The sequence below is a fragment of the Myripristis murdjan genome, chromosome 21 (genome assembly GCF_902150065.1).
Source record: "Myripristis murdjan chromosome 21, fMyrMur1.1, whole genome shotgun sequence".
NCBI lineage: Eukaryota > Metazoa > Chordata > Actinopteri > Holocentriformes > Holocentridae > Myripristis > Myripristis murdjan.
Genome location: NC_044000.1, coordinates 19,773,235 through 19,795,769, shown reverse-complemented (window position 1 = coordinate 19,795,769; position 22,535 = coordinate 19,773,235). Strand labels below are relative to the sequence as shown.

General features: G+C 42.1%; 1 protein-coding gene across 9 annotated transcripts; it reads right to left on the bottom strand.

The window, feature by feature from the left end:
- Positions 1-152: 152 nt before the first annotated feature.
- Positions 153-21,445, bottom strand: pou2f1b (POU class 2 homeobox 1b). Of its 9 annotated transcripts, none has more exons than XM_030080556.1 (14): positions 21,400-21,445; positions 14,979-15,044; positions 13,401-13,492; positions 11,017-11,196; positions 8,777-8,921; positions 8,091-8,182; positions 7,573-7,746; positions 5,780-5,921; positions 5,446-5,600; positions 4,585-4,773; positions 4,160-4,274; positions 2,903-3,239; positions 2,715-2,803; positions 153-1,905 (listed from the first exon to the last, which is right to left on the bottom strand). In XM_030080556.1, exons 1-14 carry the CDS (start codon positions 21,443-21,445, stop codon positions 1,625-1,627), a joined length of 2,103 nt encoding a protein of 700 aa, XP_029936416.1. In that variant the 3' UTR covers positions 153-1,624. The 9 variants fall into 9 exon arrangements, with proteins under 9 accessions (XP_029936416.1, XP_029936417.1, XP_029936418.1 ...); XM_030080557.1 differs by having other exon boundaries at positions 4,585-4,770; XM_030080558.1 differs by having other exon boundaries at positions 5,446-5,591.
- Between the last annotated feature and the right edge of the window lie 1,090 nt (positions 21,446-22,535).

Below are 22,535 nucleotides of genomic sequence, written 5' to 3'. Positions count from 1 at the left end.
AATCTTCTTTGGAAAATGATCATCAAAATATTGCATTTCTATATTTTTGTCGACTATGAAGAGAGATTTTGTACTCATAAATATATTGACTAGGCTAAGCTACACTGACTATACACAGCAATTGTTTTAACAAATATTTTTGGTATATCTTGAAGTAAGCCAGTCAAATGACTGCAGACAGATAGAAAAAAAATAATATAATAAAATAAAAACAAGACAGAATTTCATTCCTCCCAAAACAGGCAGACTGCAGCTCATCAATCCAGTTTTTTGTTTTTGTTTTTTTTTTGGTACAGATACTGTGCACAAGTAGATACGACGGTACTTAAAAAAAAAAAAAAAAAGACAATAACCCCCATCTAGCCAATGTTATCATACAGCTGGTATGACAACTGTGAGCCCCCCAAAAGAGAGACCAGTGAGCCGCAGAGCCACGCAGATCGTACGGTTACTGAACTCTCAGCATCTGCCTGAGCTGTAGAGAAAACCTATTCAGACACATGCAGACTCCGGACCCCTGAATCCGAACATGCTGTACATCTCTCCAATTAATATCATCATCCAAAAAAAAAAAAAAACAAAAGAAAAAAATCCTACCTTCAATTGAACATTGGAGTGCACGTCTGCAGCTCCTTTTAAAGCTCTCAACGTAATGATTTCAGTCATTTCCTATCAGTGTCTATGGTCCACGCCTAGACTTCCATTTTACAAAAGCTCGGTGGCCACTTTGCCACTGCTGCAAAATGTATAACTCAGTGTTTCCAGACAGAGACCCAGAGAGACACATCTGGTCCCTCTGGCCCTTAAAGCAATGATAACCTTTATATCGGCCACTTATTACTTGTTTTTAAAGCCTTATAACCACGATTAAAAATCGATATAGGAGTTAAATCTTAACTTAATATTAGACTTACAAAGTTCTGAAAATGTCAAAAAAAAATAATATACAGACAGTAAAGAAAAGAAAAAAGAAAAAAAAAAAGTCTCTAAAATATAACTTTGATATGATTTATGTCAAGGCCTGTCCAACAGAACCCAAAAGAGATAATTATAGATAGGGGTGACACAAAAATCCCCATTAGTGATGATGAATATTGTGAAATTAGTAGTAAATCAGTTTGGTTTAAATGTTATAAAAGTAAAATCCTAAACTTTTTTTTGGTTAGAAGTTTTTCAGAGGAAATTCTGACCTGGAAATTGGAGGATATATACACAAAATGTGAGGCGGGAAAAAAAAAAAAAACAGTTTGATGGTACCATGGTTATTTCTTCCTGGACACTTGTCAAGGTTCATGAGGAGTAGCAGGCCAACAACAGAGTCCGTCAGGCTACTGTTTGTGACACTGGAGCGAACATCCAAGAACCCCCAAAAAAAAAAAAAATAAGTAGAGAGGAAAATGTAGGAAAGAAAGTCAACCCCACTCTCATTAGAGCAGGATTTCTTTTTGGTGGCAGCAAAAACGATTAAATAATGATAGAAAAAAGGGGAAAAAGGTAGGGTGCAGGGGTGGTGAGTGAAGCACAGAGCCTATTATCAAACAACCCTCCTATTCCCTATATGGTGTGTAACAGTAGTGCACGACATAAGAAACAGGGCGTCGTTTGGAAAGCAGCCTGATCCGCTTCACTGAGCCTTGGAGGCAGTGGTAATGGTCGAGGCTGGCACAGGCACGGCAGCCGTGGTGGCTTGATGGTGGGCGTCAGCGGTGACCTGCAGCGCCCCCGCCCCCGCCGCGCTGGCCGACACCAGACTGACGGGGTTGCTGGTGAGCAGCGACAAGTTCTGGGGGTTCAGGAAGAGGGGTGCGGTCACCAGGTTTGGCGTGTTACCAGCCGAGGTGTTCGCAAACAGCAGGTTACCACCGTCCAAGGAAGTGATGGGGAGTGTGCCGCTCGACGCCAAAGCTGGTGAGAGAAGAAAAAGATATCACTCTCATTAACTTGTTAGGAAAGTCAGTCATGGCCTCTTCTAAATGTATTAGATAGAGGATATTACTATTATTACTTTCATGTCAATTTTCCTATTTTCCTATCTCCTCTGTTATGTGTTTATTGGGTAAAAAACCCTCAATAATCTGTTCTTGAACTGTTATGTGCATTTTTAATTGGGCTGCCTTTCTGTTTAAAAACTGGTACCTAACAAGTGAAAGGGGGGAAACTATTGTGTTTTTTCAACAATCAGGCAGATGCAGGGCTACCCTGATTTGTTAAACACGAGGAGAGCAGGTTGTTAACTTTAAGACTTTGACAGCGGTCAAACTATCATATGACACACCATATATATCTTAATAACTTGATTTTAATTTCTGATTAATTTATATCAATCAATCAATCAAACTTTATTTATATAGCGTCAAATCACAACAGACGTTATCTCATGACGCTTTACAGGTAAAGACCACGCTCTACAAATTATAGTAGAAAACGCCCTCCCTTAATAGGTCATGTATTGTATTGTACTGTCATGTTTTTGTTTTGATTAGTGAAAAATAAGACAATCTAAAAAGAAAAGAAAAAGGAAGAAGATAAAATGTAAAACTGCTGAAATATTTCTAGAAAGTGAGGGGCAACTAAATGGCTGACAGTGAGACTCAGCTCAGCTGCAGTGAAACTTATTTCCTATGGATCTGGACTTGTGTATTATTTAGAACCGGAAATGTGTGTCAAATGTTAAATCTAAGTAATGAAGTAGATGTAGCAGCCGTTCTCTGCACCTTGTATAGTGGCCAGGGTGCTGTTGCTCATGAGGGCAGGACTCAGCGCGCTGCCTAGGCCACCAGGAGTCAAACTCAGTAGGGCCCCCCTGGACACACAGAGACAGTCAGACATCAGATCATCACAGATTGCACCTGCACACTTGAGTAAAATCCACCAAAAACACTAGTTAATAGCCGGTACTAACCCTGGAGTGAACTGTGAAGAGGCCATCAGTCCTGGGTTGAGCCCAGCAGCAGCAGCCATCGCAGCAAAGCTGGCGCTGGTGGGTAGCTGGGCAGCACCTTGCAGCGCCGCAGACAGCCCCGGCGCCGCTACCATCACCTGACCCGTCCCTAGAGTGGTGGCTAGAGATGTTGCGGCCTGGGTGACAATGGTTTGCGCCTGGGTGCCGGCTTTGCTTGACTCAGCAGCCGTGGACTGTATGGTTGTCGGCGGCGGGCTTAAAGACGGAGAGCTTGCTGCAGTAGCCATCGGTGCGGTGGAGATGACGGATGCCGTGTTTGTTGCTCCAACAGTTGTGCCTTTGGATTGGTGGGGGAACATTTTTTTTAAAATAAAGCTGTAACATGATGGAAATGTACTCAGGCTACATCTACACTAACACGTATTTGTTTTAAAACAGCATTTGAGAACTAAAACATTTTTTTTCCCACACAGACATAGCATGTGTGTACAAACACATGGTTAACACTGTATCAGACATAATCTCTGTCCATACTAACACCCCTGACAACACCTGTCACATGACCATTCCCATACACTGGGCATGTACATGCTGATGTAAACAGGAAGCAGATTGTCAGGAACAGGGGATGCAGTGCGAGTGCTAAGCTAAAGGGTCGGCTAATGAAGAAATGCAGGAGATATGAGCCATCTATTCCCTCAGTGGTGATGTGGAATGTGAGCTTGCTGGTCAACAAGACCAACGAGTGATTTCTGACCAACAGCTCTTGTCAGAAATCAGAGCACCAACTGGGACTGCAGTCTACTATGTCTCACGGAGACGTGGCTAACCGGTGACACCTTCATGAGAGCCAACCGGGATGCTAAACTATGCAGCAAAAGCAAAGGTAGGGGGCTTACACTGTTTCTAAACATCACATGGTGTAACCCAGGGCTTGTGACAGTGAAGGAGATGAGAGCATTATCCATCGCTGGAGGAAGCCATGGCAATGGGAAAGGAGCACCCACACAAGAAGGATGAAATCACAAAATGTGTAGGCTTAGCTATAATGTTTTGGCTCGTCATGCTTTTTCAAAGCTTGTCAAAGCTTTGTCTGCGTCATCGTATTAAAACGCCTCCATGTTGCAACCCTGGAGTTTTCAAAGCAATACGGGGTCAGCACTGTGTCCAAAAGTCTTCGTTTTAGGGGTTAGATTAGTGTGTACTGAGCCTCAGTCAGGCAAACAAATATTTACATTGACAGGCACATACACACACCTGTGAAGGACAAGTTGGAGACACTGGTGCTGGTGAGCGGCATCACTGGGTTTACAGTCAGAGTGGTGGGTGTGTTGATGGTTGGACTGCTCACAAGGCTTGCCGTGCTGGCCACCTGGACAGCGAAATAAGAGGGAGGGTTCAATGGTATGTAGGCAAGAATACAAGTGTGTTTACATCTTTATAGGCATTTGGCTTCAGTGACCTCACACAGCTGGAGAACTGCCTCTGCAGCTTCAAAAATACAAATATAATAAACATTCATTATCTGGTCTTATTTCTTAGCCCACAGCACAAAGAATGAACAATGTAATTTCCAACTATACATCAAATTGTCCATATATCAGGCTACAAATATCTGAATCAGAGCTATTTTTTAAACTGCAATTTTATGTGTGTGTGTGTGTGTGTGTGTCCATTCTTACCAGAGGGCTACTGGGAGTGAAGATGGTTTTGATGGGGGTGCTGCCTCCTCCAGTGTTGCCACTGCTAGGCGGGTTAATCCTCTTTTCTTTCTGCCGTCGATTGCAGAACCAGACCCGAATCACCTCCTTCTCCATGTTGAGCTGGTCGGCGATCATGGTAATCTCTTCAGAGGTAGGTTTTTGGTTCTGCTTGAAGAGGGCAAAGAAGCCAGAGATTCCCTTTCAGCATCGGTTAGGCAACTTCACTGCCTGACTCCACATCCTGCGCAACCAATGCGCATCACTGTGGAGTGCAGTGGAGGATTTCAAAGCCAGACATGCTCCATTTTTAAAAAAAATAAAATCAGATTAGCCATCACAATCAAATTCAGATTTTTTTTTTTTCAAATACACAGAATGTCGTTTTTTTTTTTCTCCAAAAGACATCTTTTCTGGGTAAGCTGACTGGCTCATGCTCACTGAATCAATGAATAAGTCAATTCAGGGTATGTAGAAGACTTTTCTAATAGGGTTAGGACTGGCAGATGACAGATTATGCAAGCAGCCCAAATTTACTCATTCACAAAATCAAATCGGCCTATCACAGGAAGCTTACGCTCAATCTCATTGGAGCAAAAATCTACATCAGAGCAATCACTTAAATTGAAAAACAATCCGATGTCATTATGCTCTAAATCTGAATATTGTGCTGAGATGTGACACATTGTGGCTTTTACAAAAAGATATGGCAAGTAAGACCACTCAATGAACCAAGATTCAAACCCCCTCTCCTCCTCAATAATCCTAAATCGTTGTTCCACATGGAAACAGGACAATCTTACTCGGTTCAATCCTGTTTCTTGTAGAATGAGAGTTGCTCACCTCCAGAAAGCTCTTTTCTAAGGCCACTCGGATGTTGGTCTCAATACTGGTTCTCTTCTTACGTCGGCGGTTGAGCCCCTCTATGCCCATGCCGGGTGAGCCTAGGGCACTGGGGCTGGACAGGGCCTGGTCAGACGTCAGGTTCTCTGCACAAACAGCACCGACATAAGGGAAGGGGAGAGAGGTAAAGACAAAGCCCAAGAACCCAAGAAAAGCAATGATATGACAAAAACAAACATGCAAACACAAGAATACATGTCCGGAGAGATGAAGGAGTTCTCCGCTCGTGCTGGTCCCTCTGACCACACTGAGCTGGGCGGGCTCAGGGACAAACCTGCATCGTTGAGCCACTTCTCCAGCAATGGCTTGAGTTTGCACATGTTCTTAAAGCTCAGATTCAAGGCCTCAAAGCGAGAGATCGTAGTCTGGCTGAAGTCGTTCCCATACAGCTTCCCCATGGCCAGGCCAACGTCCCCCTGGTGAGAGGGCAGGAAGAGACAGAGAGCATGACGGAGAGGTAGAAAAGAACCAAACCTGCTGCCATGACATTTTTATCTAGCTCTGGGTAATTTTTTAATTTAGCGCATTTCACAATACACACACACACACACACACACACACACACACACACACACACACACACACACACACACACACACACACACACACACACACACACAGACAACCATGACTGATAGCATGAATGACAATCATCTACACTTCTGGGCACAGTGGTTAACAATGCATATTTCTACATACACTATGTTGCCAAAAGTATTCGCTCGGCTGCCTTCACACACATATGAACATGAGTGACATCCCATTCTTAAACCATAGGATTTAATATGATGTGGGCCCATCCTTTGCAGCTATAACAGCTTCAACTCTTCTAGGAAGGCTTTCCACAAGGTTTAGGAGAGTGTTTATGGGAATTTTTGACCATTCTTCCAGAAGTGCATTTGTGAGGTCAAACACTGATGTTGGACAAGAAGGCCTGGCTCTCAGTCTCCGCTCTAATTCATCCCAAAGGTGTTCTCTCGGGTTGAGGTCAGGACTCTGTGCAGGCCAGTCAAGTTCTTCCACACCAAACTCGCTCATCCATGTCTTCATGGACCTTGCTTTGTGCACTGGTGCACAGTCGTGTTGGAACAGGAAGGGCCATCTCCAAACTGTTCCCACAAAGTTGGGAGCATGAAATTGTCCAAAATGTCTTCGTATGCTGAAGCATTAAGAGTTCCGTTCACTGGAACTAATGGGCCGAGCCCAACGTCCGAAAAACAAGCCCACACCATAATCCCCCCTCCACCAAACTTTACACTTGGCACAATGCAGTCAGACAAGTACCGTTCTCTTGGCAACCACCAAACCCAGACTCGTCCATCAGATTGCCAGACGGAGAAGCGTGACTCGTCACTGCAGAGAACACGTGTCCACTGCTCTAGAGTCCAGTGGCGGCGTGCTTTACACCGCTGCATTCGATGCTTTGCATTGCACTTGGTGATGTAAGCCTTGGATGCAGCTGCTCGGCCATGGAAACCCATTCCATGAAGCTCTCTACGCACTGCTCTTGAGCTAATCTGAAGATCACATGAAGTTTGGAGGTCTGTAGCTATTGACTCTGCAGAAAGTTGGCGTCCTCTGCGCACTATGCGTCTCAGCATCCGCTGACCCCGCTCTGTGATTTTATGTGGCCTACCACTCCGTGGCTGAGTTGCTGTTGTTCCCAATCGCTTCTACTTTGTTATAGTAGCACTAACAGTTGATTGTGGAATATTTAGTAGCGAGGAAGTTTCACAACTGGACTTACTGCACAGGTGGCATCCTATTACATTACTATTACAGCACCATGCTGGAATTCACTGAGCTCCTGAGAGCGACCCATTCTTTCACAAATGTTTGTAGAAGTAGTCTGCATGCCTAGGTGCTTGATTTTATACACCTGTGGTCATGGAAGTGATTGGAACACCTGAATTCAATGATTTGGATAGATGAGCGAATACTTTTGGCAATATAGTGTAGCTTCATTGATAATCTGATGATGTGAAAATCTGTCAGTTCACCTTTTGCCAAAAGAAAATTACAATTTAGAAATCTGAGGAAAACTGAGGTTTATGCTATCTTTCACACCTGTGTAAAGCCCAGTTTGATACGTCTCTGTTTGAAGGTCTTGGCAAACTGCTCCAGCTCCTCCAGGTCACTGGGCTCCTCCAAAGTAGGCGTATCCAACCGTTTGGGTGGGGTCTGACTGTGGGACAGGGATTGGATGGGTGTGGCTGCTATTGTGCGGGTTGGAGTTGCAGGCTGCAGAGAACGGCAAGATTTAAAAGAACATTATTACTCTTTGCAACAGTGGGAGCAAAGTGCTTTAAGACGGTGTAAAAAGAAAGTGAAAAGGGAGGTATGTTTTCAAAAGGAGTGATTAAAAAAATAAGATTTAAAAAGTAGTCATAAAATGCACACAGCAAGCCTGCAAAAGTGCGTTTTGCAAAATGATTTAAAAGATATTGATGTGAAAAGCATAAAAGATTTATGGAAGCTTATGCAAACACCCTACCTTACATAAGAACTACTGTAAGCGCTGCCTGCATGAATGAAACCCTTTTTTTTTACTGTTTCAAAGAAGTGATGCGCGTATCATTACCAACCTGAGTTGCAAGGGTGATGTTTGGTTGAGACGGCAGGAGGTTGGCTTGGCTTTGAGGTAGTTGAGTTAGAAGACTCGGGGCTTGCAAAAGGCCTACAGAGAGAAAAACAGCCAGGGGACGGAAGATGAGGTAAAGACAAAACTTGCCTGACAGTTCAATACTACAGCCCGACCAACATATCACAGGTATCAGTATCAGTGTATATGCCCAATGTGTGCTGATATGAAAACTTTTTTTTTCTTTTTTTTTTACAGAACATAATACAGAAAAAGGTGCTTTGGGTAATTTAGAAATGAATAATTTATCCCTTTACTTAATTCAAGTTTAATACATGTATATAGTTCTATTTGGGTGTTTTTTTTAAAGTTATATTTATTTATAACTATTTAAATGCCAGTGACATTTATCTGCTATCAGTGCACTGCTGTCATTTTGGACAATAAAGTTTATTGTTTAACTGTAAAATTTTGACTCCATTACATATCTTTGTCATGTGTTTGATGACCACAAGTGAGGGATCATTGCAAAAAATGTGTGTTTATGTATACGTTGGGCAATATATCAATATTGGTATTTTTTTTACTCCTCAATATCGGTCTCAACAATTCAGTATTGATCAGGCTTTGGAAAACACATGGAAAACACAATTTATTTTTGATGTGCATGCAAAACAAACAACTGCAAACCCTGTAAGAGCATACTCTGTTGGCCCTGCGGCGTCTGTGAGATGATGAACTGAGCGGGCTGCAGTGGCGTGGCGATGGGGTGGCCGGGCTGCACCAGAACAAACTGGGGCAGACTCAGATTCTGCTGCTGTAGCTGCTGCAACTGCTGCAAGAGGAAAATAACAACGGACAAATTATCACAAGCAACACACAAATTTGTCTATATTCTAGCGACCGCATGGCACCACTACAACACTTTGACAACGTAACCAGGCGATCAAACTTTGTTTATGGAGGCATTACAAACAAATATTGTGTTACTCAATTATACACATGTAATAAAAAGTATACAATGAATTCTAATATTGTCAGTCTGATGTCATTACTGTAATGAACAGATATCAATCATATCATCTGTAAATTTTAATAAATGAGCATCAACTGGAACAAGTGGTGAATTTGTATTTTTCATGAGCAGCAGCGATAAAATTTGCAGTAACACCGATACACAAGTCGGGACAGACTCAATGCTGCTGTCCTACTTACTGTACTTATCCATGTGGTGGAGTTGTTTAATTAATAGACACAGCGCCAGTGAAGGTAGTCTGCTGTTAGACTTCAGAAGCCTTCACTGGTATACTTTTACCTAATGTTAGACCAGCATAGATCTATTGTTGCTGAATTACGTAGTGATGTTTAAGCTTTATATTTGTTACTCTAAACACTACAAATGTAACAACATCGACTACTCTAAAACCAAACAATAGTCATTTATCACATTTTATTTTCAATTTGTGAATAGCTGCATCCACCAGCCAGATAGATAATAACTGGGGTACATAGGATATTTTAGAAAATAAAACAAACTGTATCTTGATTTACTACAGATGCCTCATCATACATATGTTTGATTTTTACTTTTTTACTGTTCAATGATTCATTATCATCAATAAGTTTTGTTTTTAATTGGTAGTTTAAAAATCTTTTTATCTACATTTTCATCTATATTAGGTACATTAATAAGCCGAAGAGGGACATATTAGGAAATTATTACAATAATTTAAAAGTGCAGTTGTGGCTCCTCACGAGGTTTGCTCATATTTTATAGTCAACTGGGACATGTAGACGATGTCACCAAAAGGCAATTTGATGACCAACTGTTGATGTTAATTTAAAGCACGAATGTGATTATTTACATCACTAAATCACAGTCAAATTCATTTTGACGGCACATTATGACAGCTATGGAAACATCAGACCTTGACGTTGTAAACTAGTTAACTCCATGTGTTGCTTTCGGTGGGTTCATTACCAACAGGAGGCTGATGAGAATGGTTTTCCACAGTCGCCAGCTCATATTTACTGAACATCTGACAAAAGCTGCATCAAGGTCTGCTTACCAACAAGCTCATGCAAGTTAAAGTAATACATCTAATACTGCAATATGTGCAGCCTTCAGGCAATGGATAAATGGACATTGGATATAGGAATGTGAACGTTAGGCTGAAATGAAATGTTTTAATTGCTTTTCGCGTTCAACTGTTGGGGATTAGCCATTAACCTCTGTGTGTGTGTGTGTGTGTGTGTGTGTGTGTGTGTGTGTGTGTGTGTGTGTGTGTGTGCGCATTGGACGGCAGCACACTCAGTGATGTGGAGGTATGAAAGGTGTATAATAAAGAAACAATGTGATGAACTTTTCAACAGATTCAATTGTCATGATAGCAAAAACTAGGAAAGCAAAAGTCCAGATTAAAAATAAATGGAATTATTGTTTAACGATTTTTCCTAAAGTCTGAAAGTGGAGATAATAAAATTATCACCACAGGATGGAGCCCAAATGTCTGCATATTAGTCATGAAACTCCCAAAAAGGTCTGATGAGTAACACTAACAATACATCATGTGTTAGCTGGGTATCTGTGCATTTATTTTGTGTCTGAAACATTTAAAAATATTTTCAATCCCAGGTCAAATGAAATATGAGGCCAGTGTCACCATTACAGTGAACTTGAAAACAACTGTGCACCAGTGATAAATCAGTCCGCATGACTGGGATGATTTGTCGCCGGGACAACAGGCCACCAAGAGGCTATAAAATTATTAAGCCCTTTTCAAGTGAAATGAAACCTCAAAATTTAATATTCATCTGAATTTCAAAGCCTTTGGACCTCAGGCTGTGAATTTAGATAATATCTAGTTTACAAATTTGTTTCTATTTTTCTTCCAAGACCTGCAGGCACTGTATGTGTGAGTGTGTCTTACAGGGGTGATCTGGATGGGCTGTGACAGGGGCAGCTGGGTAATGGGGGTGGCTGCAGAGGCTGAGATGTTGGCCCCAGTGGTGCTGTTCTGCTGGCTGGCCGAGTGCTGTACGGCCGCAGCCAGGAGCTGAGCCTGGGCCTGCTGGATCAACAGCTGCTGCTGCGCTGGGGTCAGGGTCAACTGGAGACGAGAGAGAAGGAGAAAAAGAGAGAGACAGGGAAGACAGTAGGCATCAGAGGTGGCAGGGAAGAGAGGAGTGAGAAAAAGGGTTGAAATTGTACCTAGGATTCAGTATTGTTTTTAAGCATCGTCACACAGATTGCATGAGTTAGTGTTGCCACGATACCAGAATTTTGTCTTTGATATCAACACAAGTCAAGTCTAAAATTTCGATACTGCTTTTGTAAACAGAAAACCAAAAAAAAAAAAAGACATCACAGGACATGTTTGCCACATTTGACTTGGACAGCTTTGGTGCAACTTCTCCAGAGAGGTTCTGATATGTTGGTTGGGCGTCCATCTTTGTCGTCTCTGTAAGCTTAATAGTTTCATTGTTCCCTCCTGGCACCCGTTTTGTCAACAAGTTTAGGTGGACTTGGATTCAGTTCAAGATGTGGTGGCCTGTTTGATGCTGCTGCCATCAGCTCCAACTGCTGCAGTCCACTGTCAAGAGCCAGACTGCAGCTCTGTCCGTTCCAATTTCTCTTCTTCTCTTCCTCTAAATTATTTCAATCCACACATGTAGACCCTTGGAGACTACGCTTATTTGGAATGGAATTTCAGCTTGCATAACCCATTTGGTCAAAGTATTGGATGTTTATGAAATTTCATATTGAATTACATCTTTTGCAAAAGTGTCGCAGCAGAATTGAAATTTCAGTTATCGTGGCAACACTAAAAAGAGTCTAGACAGGCGAATGGAGGGAAGACTCAAGCGACTGAGCCAGGCACAAGAGCAAATGAGCATGTTGATGCCATGTACAAACAGAAGTCCACATGCATGATAAACATTCACTGCCATGTAGCACAAGAGCAACTCAGGCATTCAACCTCGTCGTCTCGACGTCGATATGAGCGCAGCCGGTGATGAGAAGAACACAGATATGAAATCTGGGAGATGTGTCATGTGGTTGGCCTGATTGCGAGCGTGCAGCGACACACCACAGCTATGTCCAAACATACCCCTCCATTTCTGATATGGAGGAATGTGGACATAGCCTGAGAACCACTGGGATACACAGGCAGAGGAGGAAAGAGCCTTAGCCACAGAATCAGGGCATCACCCAGATTTTCAACTATTGTTGATAGTGTCAAGATGTCATCCCAGATGCGTGGCTAGGGCCCAGTCTGAACTCAAAGCAAGGAGGCAACATGCCACTTACTCCAGCAATCTGTCCCCCAGCCAACATTAGCTGGGTTTGAGGCAATACACTCTGTTGGACGGAAGTCGGAAGAGCACTCGAGTCCTCTGACTTAGACTAGTGGGAGTGAAGCAAAGAGTAGGGGGACTTAGAGAAAACCTTCCAGAGGAATATAAACTGTTCAGGTAGTGTGAACTAGGCCCAATCAAGTTAGACACTAAAATTAATATCGTAGTCTTAAAAATGAGAGCAAGACAGACATCCCAACATAAGGTTTTTATTAAAAACAAAGTGATGGAGCATTTGATTCAGACAAATAAAAAAACACCAGTCTAAATACAAACAGGCATGTGCCTGGAAATGCAAAGAAACACTAAATCTCTGTGACTCCTGATCACGATTCTCAGAATGAGGTTTCGTCGTTGAGCAGGGAGAGGATTTGAATTAAAAAGCAACTGAGAAAGTGGGTGTTTAAAATGTACTGCAGCCTTCAGAGACAAGGAAAGTGGAGGGAAGGGAGGGGAGAGTTGAGATGCTAATTAAAATAACTGTTATTCAGTGCATGTAAATTCTGCATAGATTTGCATATTCTCTGCCATCTGTTTCCGAGCAACCGCAGAGCAGCTAATTAGCATACAGGGTTGATTAATCTGCCTTGTTGCCAGGCGACACCAAGAGAGCCTGGCTCATTTAAATGAGCTCTCCCTGCTTATAGTTGCGCATGTGCGCATCAGCATGCCTTTATTCAAACTTAATACCTGATCCTTATTGTAACAAAATGAAACTACAGCAAAGAATTAAACTGTGCAGACATAAGGCACAGTGACAACACCCAAAATATTATCGCAGAAAGGCTGAGCGCTGTTGGGCCACAATTGTGGCTGCTGTTAGCCCACTGTTCCTCCCACAAAGACAGAAAAACAGAAACACAGGTTTCACTTAGGTTTTCACTAGGTTTTGTGTGAGTGTGTGTGTGTGTGTGTGTGTGTGTGTGTGTGTGTGTGTGTGTCTAGTAAGTGTTACCTGTTGGAGGAGGGCTTGTGCATGTGCGTTAGTGATTGCACTTGTGGTTGGCACCGTCTGCCTCTGAAAGTCCAATCCATTGGTTTGGACTCCTAAGGACAGAAAAACAGTTAGTTCAGGAAGGAAAGATGCCACCAGAGAAGATGAAAGACACATCCTACATTTAGGGCGGGTGTGTGTATGTGTGGTGGGCTGTCCCTGGTTACTAGTGTGGCTTGGGTTGTAACATCATTACTGTGGTTTGTTTGACACAGAAATGAGGAAGTCAACACTAGGGGCCCTCACTGACCCTACAGAATAAATATGTTGAAGAAAAGACAAATGCTGCAATAGTTCATATCATACTCACTGCCAAAAGAGACACTGAGCAAACCTCATCTGCTATTTTACTAGTGTGATGATAAGATTTGCCTATATTTGTGAAGTGTTCAATATTCATATGAAAAATTTGATTCAATAGTTTCCTCTGAGCTCAGAAGCGTGTATGCCGCCCTCGCACAGGAAACATAGTGTCTCCTCTCCTAACCAAGCCAGGTTCCCAATGCTCTGGACATCCTGGTGGTGACCCTTGGACGTCCTGCTCTTGGCTGGTCACTGGCACCCCCTGTGCGCCCCAGTGTTTCATTCAGCTGGTGAACAGTGCGTCTCTACTTGTCCAGCTGTTAACTCTAGCCTCAAGGAGGCCTTAAGCTCTCTGACATTTGTCTCTTGACTGTCTTGGCATAATGAACTGACCAAGCCACATTTCATGGCCTTTTATGGGGAACACATTAGACATTGTTTTGGCTAACACAAAGGACTCATTACAATAAGGATTCAACACAGATTTGAAAATTTGCTAATCCCACATGACTGCAGCCTTGGCGAGATATACGAATTAGTCTCAGCACTGAAATCGCAGTGAACATGATGACTGATCACTCATGAAGTAAACAAAGTCTAAGATAATGACGTTATGCTAAATTCACCCCAGTTATATGGCTCTTGGATATGTGTTGCAGTTCTTTTGGCAGTGAGTGAAAACATATTTTAAAAAATTAACAGCATATGTAATGGTGATCACAATTCATAAGTCAGATGCATGAATCTGTTCAAATGTAGGCTGGTGAATCATAACGCTATTAAATATTAACAACACAGACTATATGAATATTCACAACATTCATCATTAAAATTTACATTATACTTCATTACCCAGGACAAATGATCAACACGGTAAAAGTACGCATTAAATCGACAGTATTCACTCTTAGTTCAATAACTGACATCACAGAATCACTGAAGCTCAGAGATGGAGCAAATTAGTGTGATATTGAATCGTGAGAGAAATGGCTTACAGGGTAAACTTCAATTAACAAAAAGGATTGCACACAAGGATGTTGGAATGCTGCCAACAGTTTAATTTTTATAATGAGTCAGTAGCAAAGGTGGACACCAGTAAGCATCTTTGGCTCTGCAAAAATGCTGATTTTGACTCTGAATTTGAAACCTGTTGAATCAGTCAGTAAAACTTTGCATATCCTTATTTCTACAGCGGCAAAAGAAAAACAATCAGAGGAAAAGCTGGAGGTCACTCACCGTTGTTTGTGTCACCACTCTCCATTGCACATTTAGTAGTTTCTGACTGATTACTCATTTTAGAATCTGGAGGAGGCAGAGACACACAGAGAAACCCTCACACTCACTGACAGTGACAGAGAAAACAGCTCTTTGATCAATTATTTGAAAAGCGCTTTCACTTTAATCACAACAGTATCCCCCACATTATGCCTGCATGATACTAAACATTTCAGTGACATTCACCCCTCAGCGCAAGATGCTGCATTCCGATACAAAGCAGTGCCCGACAAAATTCACCACCCATTCTCACTAATTGCTTTTACAGCCAAATTAAGGGAGGCCCAAGACGAACGCTTTGGAACAAAATGCCAAAAAGAGTTAATTTGACATACCAACTGATGCTATATGAATACAAATAACTCTTATTTGTAAGTGACAGTTTCATACAGTGTCCCACAACAGTCTGTCCTAATTAACAAGGGGAACAAAACCCAGATAAAGCTCAATCAAAACCCATAACTCACCCACTCCTGCTCCACCTGTGTTCTCCAGCATGGTTGCAAAAGCTATCAAGGAAAATTGCCTCTGCCAGGCAAACCCTCAGACAGGGTGTCCGGCACTCCGTCCCTCCTCCCACTCCTCCCTCTGTTCACTCTCCACTGGTCAGTGAGCAGAGTCCAATACAACTAGAGCTATACACAGACACAGTGGCACTGTCCACCACACGGTTCACTGAACAACACTGGGATACGCACACTGGGAAAGCCAACAGGGTTTAGGCAAACAGCTCTCCTTCCCTCACTCTCGCTCCTCTCTTTTCTTATACCTCTGTCCCTCTCTTTTACTGTGCCTACTTTGCACTCGCTCTCTCTTTTCTCCCCCCTCTTGCTCTCTCTCTCCAGTGTGCCAAGATTGTCGCTACTTCTGAAAAAGTTCTCTCTCTCCCTCTCTTGCTGGAATGAAACAAACGACAAGTGCAGCTGGCAGCCTCCTCCAACTCTGCTCCCCCCTCCAACACTATAATGAAGCATAATCAGTATTCAGCTGATTAAAGCCGTATGCAAATCTGCCCCTGCCTCGTTAGCGATGCAAGGCTTTGAAGTCCTGCGAGCGACGCATTTCACACCGGGCTCTGAAAGCTTTCTGCATAATTTAAACCCCTATAAATATTTATCAGCTCATTAGCATATTAATTGGATGGCTTTTGGAGGACGATAAAAAACAGGGGAATAAGGACGACACAGAGGGAAAAAAAGTGCTCAAACCAGCACTCGACACAGCGGAGGCAGGGGAGGCAGCAGCACAAGACCAATTATTGTATGAGTGCATGGCGAAAAAGTAATTAGCTACGAGCAGGTAAAGGGTTGAAGATATCCCAGAATGCAGTGTGAGGCCTGTCGGCGGTAGTCTGAGCGTGTTAGCGAGGAGGAATGGCGCTAATAGAATGTCTAAGACTGCTCGTCCGCAGCACCTCCAGGAGTCATAGAAACCAGGCCGAACAACTAAGGTGGGGGAGTGGGGTGTCTGGGGTATGAATGGGAGGGGGACTCGCTCAATCGGAAATAAATAACTCCACATTAATCCACCACAAGCCTGTCATTACTGCTAGACCCCCCGTGGCTAAAGCATTCCACAGTGAGCAGCTACAGAGAGTGGGCGGCGGGTTATTGCTGTCTATGTTTATGAAGTGTGCGGAGATTAGCATATTTAGATTAGCTTTAAATTCCATTAGTATTTCATTTCGGGGGCCCTTTTAATTCATTTTAAACATGCTCTGAGAGTTGATGGGCCAGGGAAACAACTCTAACTCTGCTGTGGTGAAGCGCAGGTGTCAAGCAAATGTAGATCAGAATGACGAGACTGGAATGCATGGCCATTAGAGTCTGCAGAGGTAGGGGCTTACCCACTCTCAAAAAAAAAAAAAAGGAAAGAAAGAAAAGCTGGACTTGGCTATAACTCTAATCGGCTCCTTCACCTACCCCATGCCTGACTAAAGGCATTTATAGACTAGTTGACCAAAACAAACAGGGCCAAGAGGGCACAGCGGGGTTGACACAGGGCAGGCAGAAAACCAAACAGAAAACCAAACAGAGCCTTATCAGATCACAAGACACAGGCAGTAAAGGAACAAGTCCTGTAAGTCCTACAACCTATCTTGTTTCATGATAATCAATCATGGACCTACAAAATTAACAACCAATGTATTTATTCGTTATCATTCTCCTCTGCAAACACCCTGTTCCTCTAACCAGCACTGTATGCGTCTCATCTGTGAAACTTATTGAACTGCAGCCTGGTGCCGACCAAAAAAAAAAAAAAAAAGTGCTGCTGTCAAATTAGACAGTATATGTACAGATACCACATTAAAGAGAAATCTGGGTGAGTTCATCCCCAATGATGTATGGTTGAACAATCACAAAACAACCCATCTTCCTTTAATCTCTTCAAATTGCAGCATGCAAGGTCTGTTTTTCAACCAAATGAGGAAACAAAGGAGATGACAATGCAAAAGCAGTATCAGCAGTGCACTTCAACACATGTACAGTTACTTGGATGAATAGTTTGCAAAACCCTACTGTGGAACAATGCATTATACAAATATCCTGCGTGGAGAATTTTAAATAGGTAGCTCATTAGCACCGTAATATGGAAAGGCTGGCTGAATACTGCAGAGCTGCCAATGTGAGCACTGAGCAGAGACATTCAACATGAGAGACGGAGCAAAAATTAATTAGCACATCCACATTCCGCTCAACTGCCCATATCCTCTGTCTTAAACATGGGGTACAGGTTACTCCCTCTGCTTTGGTCATCTACAGTAGACTTTTCCAAATCTGGATGAGTCTGACTCAATCTGAGCATTAAGCAGATTCTGAAATTGTCAGGATGTACGGCCACAACAGATAATCTTTCAGCGTTTAAGAGTTAACCAACCAATCTAAAGCCATTTGATCCAACTGCACATTCATCAGGGATTTCCAAATAATTTCAAACAGATATAATATTTTGACTAGTCAAGGTATCAAATCTCAACAGGCTCAGGCAGGAAAAAAACGGTCATCAGTGCAATCTATGACAGAGACAGGAAATAATGAGAACTGAGTACACAAAGACAACCAAAATAAAGCGTTTAGGGTAGTTTGATGAATGAATAATAAGGGGAGTAACGACAGAGTAAGCTACCGCAGCATTCAGGATTTCTTGAGTGGTCAATGCTCAGTGGGAAATTTAAACTAATTTCATACAGGGGGAATGTGAGCAGCTAAGTTGTTGTTTTGCTTCATCCACCCATGTATATTTGTCAAACGAGGGGAAATATCCAAACCCTTCTCAAATCACCCCTTGCAGAGTCCTGCTCCATGACTCACTGCTTCAGTCTGCTGGTGCAGATAGCCAAAATTCACAAATAACAAGCTCACCACCAAGCAAGCTGGCACTGGCATCAATTGTTGGCTAACTGTGTTTTTTTGTATTGTTTTGTTTTTATTTCATGTGATTCCTCCACCTTTGCCTCGTTATAAAGTTAAGAAGGTACATTTTTGCAATGTCAAAAGTTTCTGATAAGACCTGTCACTTAGTACAAAAAGGCATCTGTTCCCCTCTGTTGTTCCACTATGTATACAGGTTTAAAACCCTGTATGAAAATGTTTAAAATATCCACTGATGCTGCTTACAAAAGATGGTTTATGTAGTAGACTGAAGCCTCAGAGACAAAGTGGCAATTACAGACTAATTTTGTACCTTCACCTCGACCAACAGATTATTCACAAAATGGTTTTAACAAAGTATACATCTGCCATTTGTTGTGGGATTCAGACTGTGATATATTTAGCCTGACTGGATAATCTAGGAGAAACTCTTGTTTGATGCGTCTGTGTTTACGACAGATATCTGAGTTGGATGTCTGCTTTACTTCAGTGCACTCATAATAAAGCTTTCTTGCTCGGCACTGTCTTTGTCCTGAATAGCTCTGACTTCACCACAGTCCAACAGAGGCAAGCAGTTATCCTTTTTTGTGCATCACACAGCCCTATTAGTTATGATTCTCTTCCTCCACTCCGAAACAGCTTGCCTGACTGGAGCCTTCATGTAGGCCTACTCAATACTTTGAGATGCCATGTCCTGAATCTATTACTGGAAAATGATGCATTATTCATGACAACTGTGTTTACATCAATGAATATTCATGGTGGAACTCCAAGGATGGAATGAGGGTGGAACTGTAAAACTGATTAAATGAGAAAAGTAGCCTAAGTGTGAAGATGACAGAATTATTTCTCATCTGTTATTTAAGTAGCCTATGTCAGCAGATCAATCATGTTTTGAGTGGGAGGCCACTTTCACACAGTGGACATGATTTCACACAATGTCAATACTGGATAACCAAAAACTGTGTTGGGCTACTCATTCTCCTCCATGTTAATAAGATCAGCAACGACACAAACAATTCTCACTTTAATACAGACTTTAGACAAAGTTCCTTGAGTACTAAACATGAAAACAAGACTAAACAAATGCATGAAATCTGATTTCATGAAAAAATGCAGTGTTGATGAACCTGTAACCACATAAGAGATGTATAAAATGAGTACATTTATTGTTTCATAGAGTTAAGTTTTAAAAACTGAATGTATTTAGCAAGACAACTGTAGTAGAGAAGAAACTGCTGCAAAGACAGGTATGTCTTCAAATGCGTTTAATTATCAAACCTCATAATTCACTGTATAATGCCATGATTGAAATTAACACACCAAGAGACAATAGATAGTTTTAGAACTAACAGGGTCTGCAGCACCAATAGATTCCCACTTGCTGTAAGGATATGTTCTCCACATTTTCCCCCACAGATCACACTTGCTTTTTATTTTTCACAGTCTCAATGCTGTTACACCAAGAGCGGCAGCAAACAGAAACTCTAGCTTACAATGCAGTTACAGTTAAGTCCTTTCAACAACTGCAAAGCCGCCGCATGGACTGGAAAAAAAAAGCGTCTTCAAGTTGTGTCTTGCCCGATCATGAAACCAACAGAGTGAATTTGAATGCCCTGCCTGTTATTGTGGCCTTCCGGAAGTGGGCCTCACTACCCCTCCCTTGGCCAGGGGGGAGAATGCACAGGTACAACCGTGTGATTGTCCCACTGTATTCAACACAGCTTTGTTCAAAAAGCCTCCAACAACGACCACTATTCAAGTTACTGACACAGCGGTCACAGTCAAGCATTTTAGTGGGAATGACCTAAAATTAAGTATTCAAATGAGACGAGCTGAGTAAACAAAAGCCTCTAAAAAGCAGCACGAAACCAAAAGCCAGATTCAAACTTCACCAAAGATGGACCAAGTCACGGATGAGTCTGCCTTTCAAAAACATCAAAGTGTAATTCACACGCAACAAAAAACTGAGGATTCGATAACAAACGCGAAAAGAAATACAGAATGTGACGTAACAATGGTTTAAATATCTGGCCGCTAACTTAACAAATTAATAAAAACTCGGGCTTTTAGATCATGCTAACATGAAAAGCTAGCCATTTAACGCTAGCCAGAGCTGGAGTAAGTTAGTTTCTCCAGTGGGAAAAAAAAACGTTTCAATATCGGGGGAAAAAATGGAGCCGAAATGAATCGAAGGTTGTGAAGTCTTCAACGAAGTTTTCCGTTCACATGTATCGATTGTGCAGCGTGAGCCGGATGCCCATCTAACATCCAGTTGATAAAATATGCTGAACTCCGCATTCTGGTTGAGGGAGGCCCGCATGAATAACACAACAGGCTGCACGGCTGCATCGAGCACAAAAGGCTGGAGGAAAAATGCACAGCTATAAAAATCACGTCGGGCTAAAGCGCACTGGCGATTGTGTGCAGCTGGCTAGTGTCAATATAAAGCCTGTTTTCGGTTTATTCAACGGGGAATGCGATGTGCAAAGAAACAAGCGCAGTCACAGCCGCCCCGCTCACCCAAAAAAAAAAAATGAATATGCAAAGCTCTTTCAAAAGGTTCATGCCACTGGGTGCATCAACACACAAAGCCGACCTGCCCAGCGTTAGCAGCCGAGCTAATGTTAGCCTGCTAGCAACTGCATTTCAATCAAACTGCGTTAGTTAAAATGTCTAAATATGTCACACATGAAACAGAGTCACGTCGGCGATTACTAATAAAATATGCTAAACTGTATTTGTCGACAGAGGTATGAATATGTAGCGGCGTAACAGCCGTCTAATCACACAAAGGGAGGCATGTTTTCCCTGTAATTTGCCGTCGCACTGCAATAGCCCGTTTCCTCCTCTCTGTCAAATTACACCTGGCTATAAATAAACTAACCCAGCGCTGACTGGCACACCATTTTGTCAGTTAATCCTCGTTTCATCTTTATTCCGTGTATTTTGGATAGTGAGTAAGACAGTTTGAATATGAGTATGAATATGTAAAATTCTGTAATGATTACCTGGTCCTGAACTCTCATCTTGACTCGCTGCTCCTCCGTCCGCCATTTTGAATATTTAACCCGAAATCCCAGCCCAGAGCTTGCTACTCGCGCGCGCGTGCACACGCACGCACACACACACACACACACACACACACACACACACACACACACACACACACACACACACACACACACACACACACACACACACACACACACACACACACACAGCGCCTCGGTTTGATCTAACTAGTGAGTTTGAAATGGGGGTATTTAATGAATGTTATGTGTTCTTGCTTATTTACATACTTAAATAATCATCTAGCCTTTCTTCTACTTTGAATCTGGACCACAAATGAGATGCGGGCTTGTCTGTGGGTCCCACAGGTCCATATATTTCTCTTATCACCGGGATATCCCATTATAATAATATAAATTACTTCCCGAGAACAATACAGTATATTCTTTAATTTGATGAAGCTGCTGGACTACACCTCTCAGGCAGGGTTGCCAAAATCTATAGGTTTTTAACAATAACAGAATAAATTCATTAACAGATTATATTCTAATTGTTGAGCTGTAATGGATCATTATTATTATTATCATCATCATCATCATCATCCATGATGTCTTCCCAAACTTTGCTTTGCCTTTTCAACCAGAGAACAAAGGATGAAATGGTTGGGGGACTTCAGCGTAAAGTGTGCATGACCCAGTAAGTACTCCACAGCTCTGCATTATTGGCTTGTTTTTGTTTTGTTTTGTTTTGCTGATGTTTAGCCCAAACAAATTGTAGTACTTTCTGCATGGGTGGTTCAGTGTCCCACCCATTAGTTTGGGCTTTAGGCTAAAAAACTGCAATCAGTTGCTTAGAAATATACACTGCAGTAAGCATGTTGTTATCTCCACATTGCTAGACTAATTAAATAAAGTACACCAAATATCAAATTATTCACACTCTGGAATCCTTGAAATATTTTGGGAGGACAAATTTAACGCATGGACCCCATTTTGGCAAGTATTTTTCACAAGATTCATGGCCAAAGTGTCTTCAAAATATTAGAGCTGAGAAGCAAACAGCACAATGCCATAATATTGCATTTGTGTGAAAGTTAGAGGAAATATACACACTAACACTTCAACCTGCTCAAAAA

Bases quoted from the DNA above. Each gene is read 5' to 3' on its own strand.
- pou2f1b (XM_030080556.1), bottom strand. From the start codon at position 21,445: ATGGCGGACGGAGGAGCAGCGAGTCAAGATGAGAGTTCAGGACCAG. The intron at 11,197-13,400 runs GTAACACTTACT...TCTCGTCTCCAG, and splicing joins CACAAGCCCTCCTCCAACAG to TTGACCCTGACCCCAGCGCA. The intron at 5,922-7,572 runs GTGTGAAAGATA...CCCTCTCACCAG, and splicing joins TCAAACTGGGCTTTACACAG to GGGGACGTTGGCCTGGCCAT.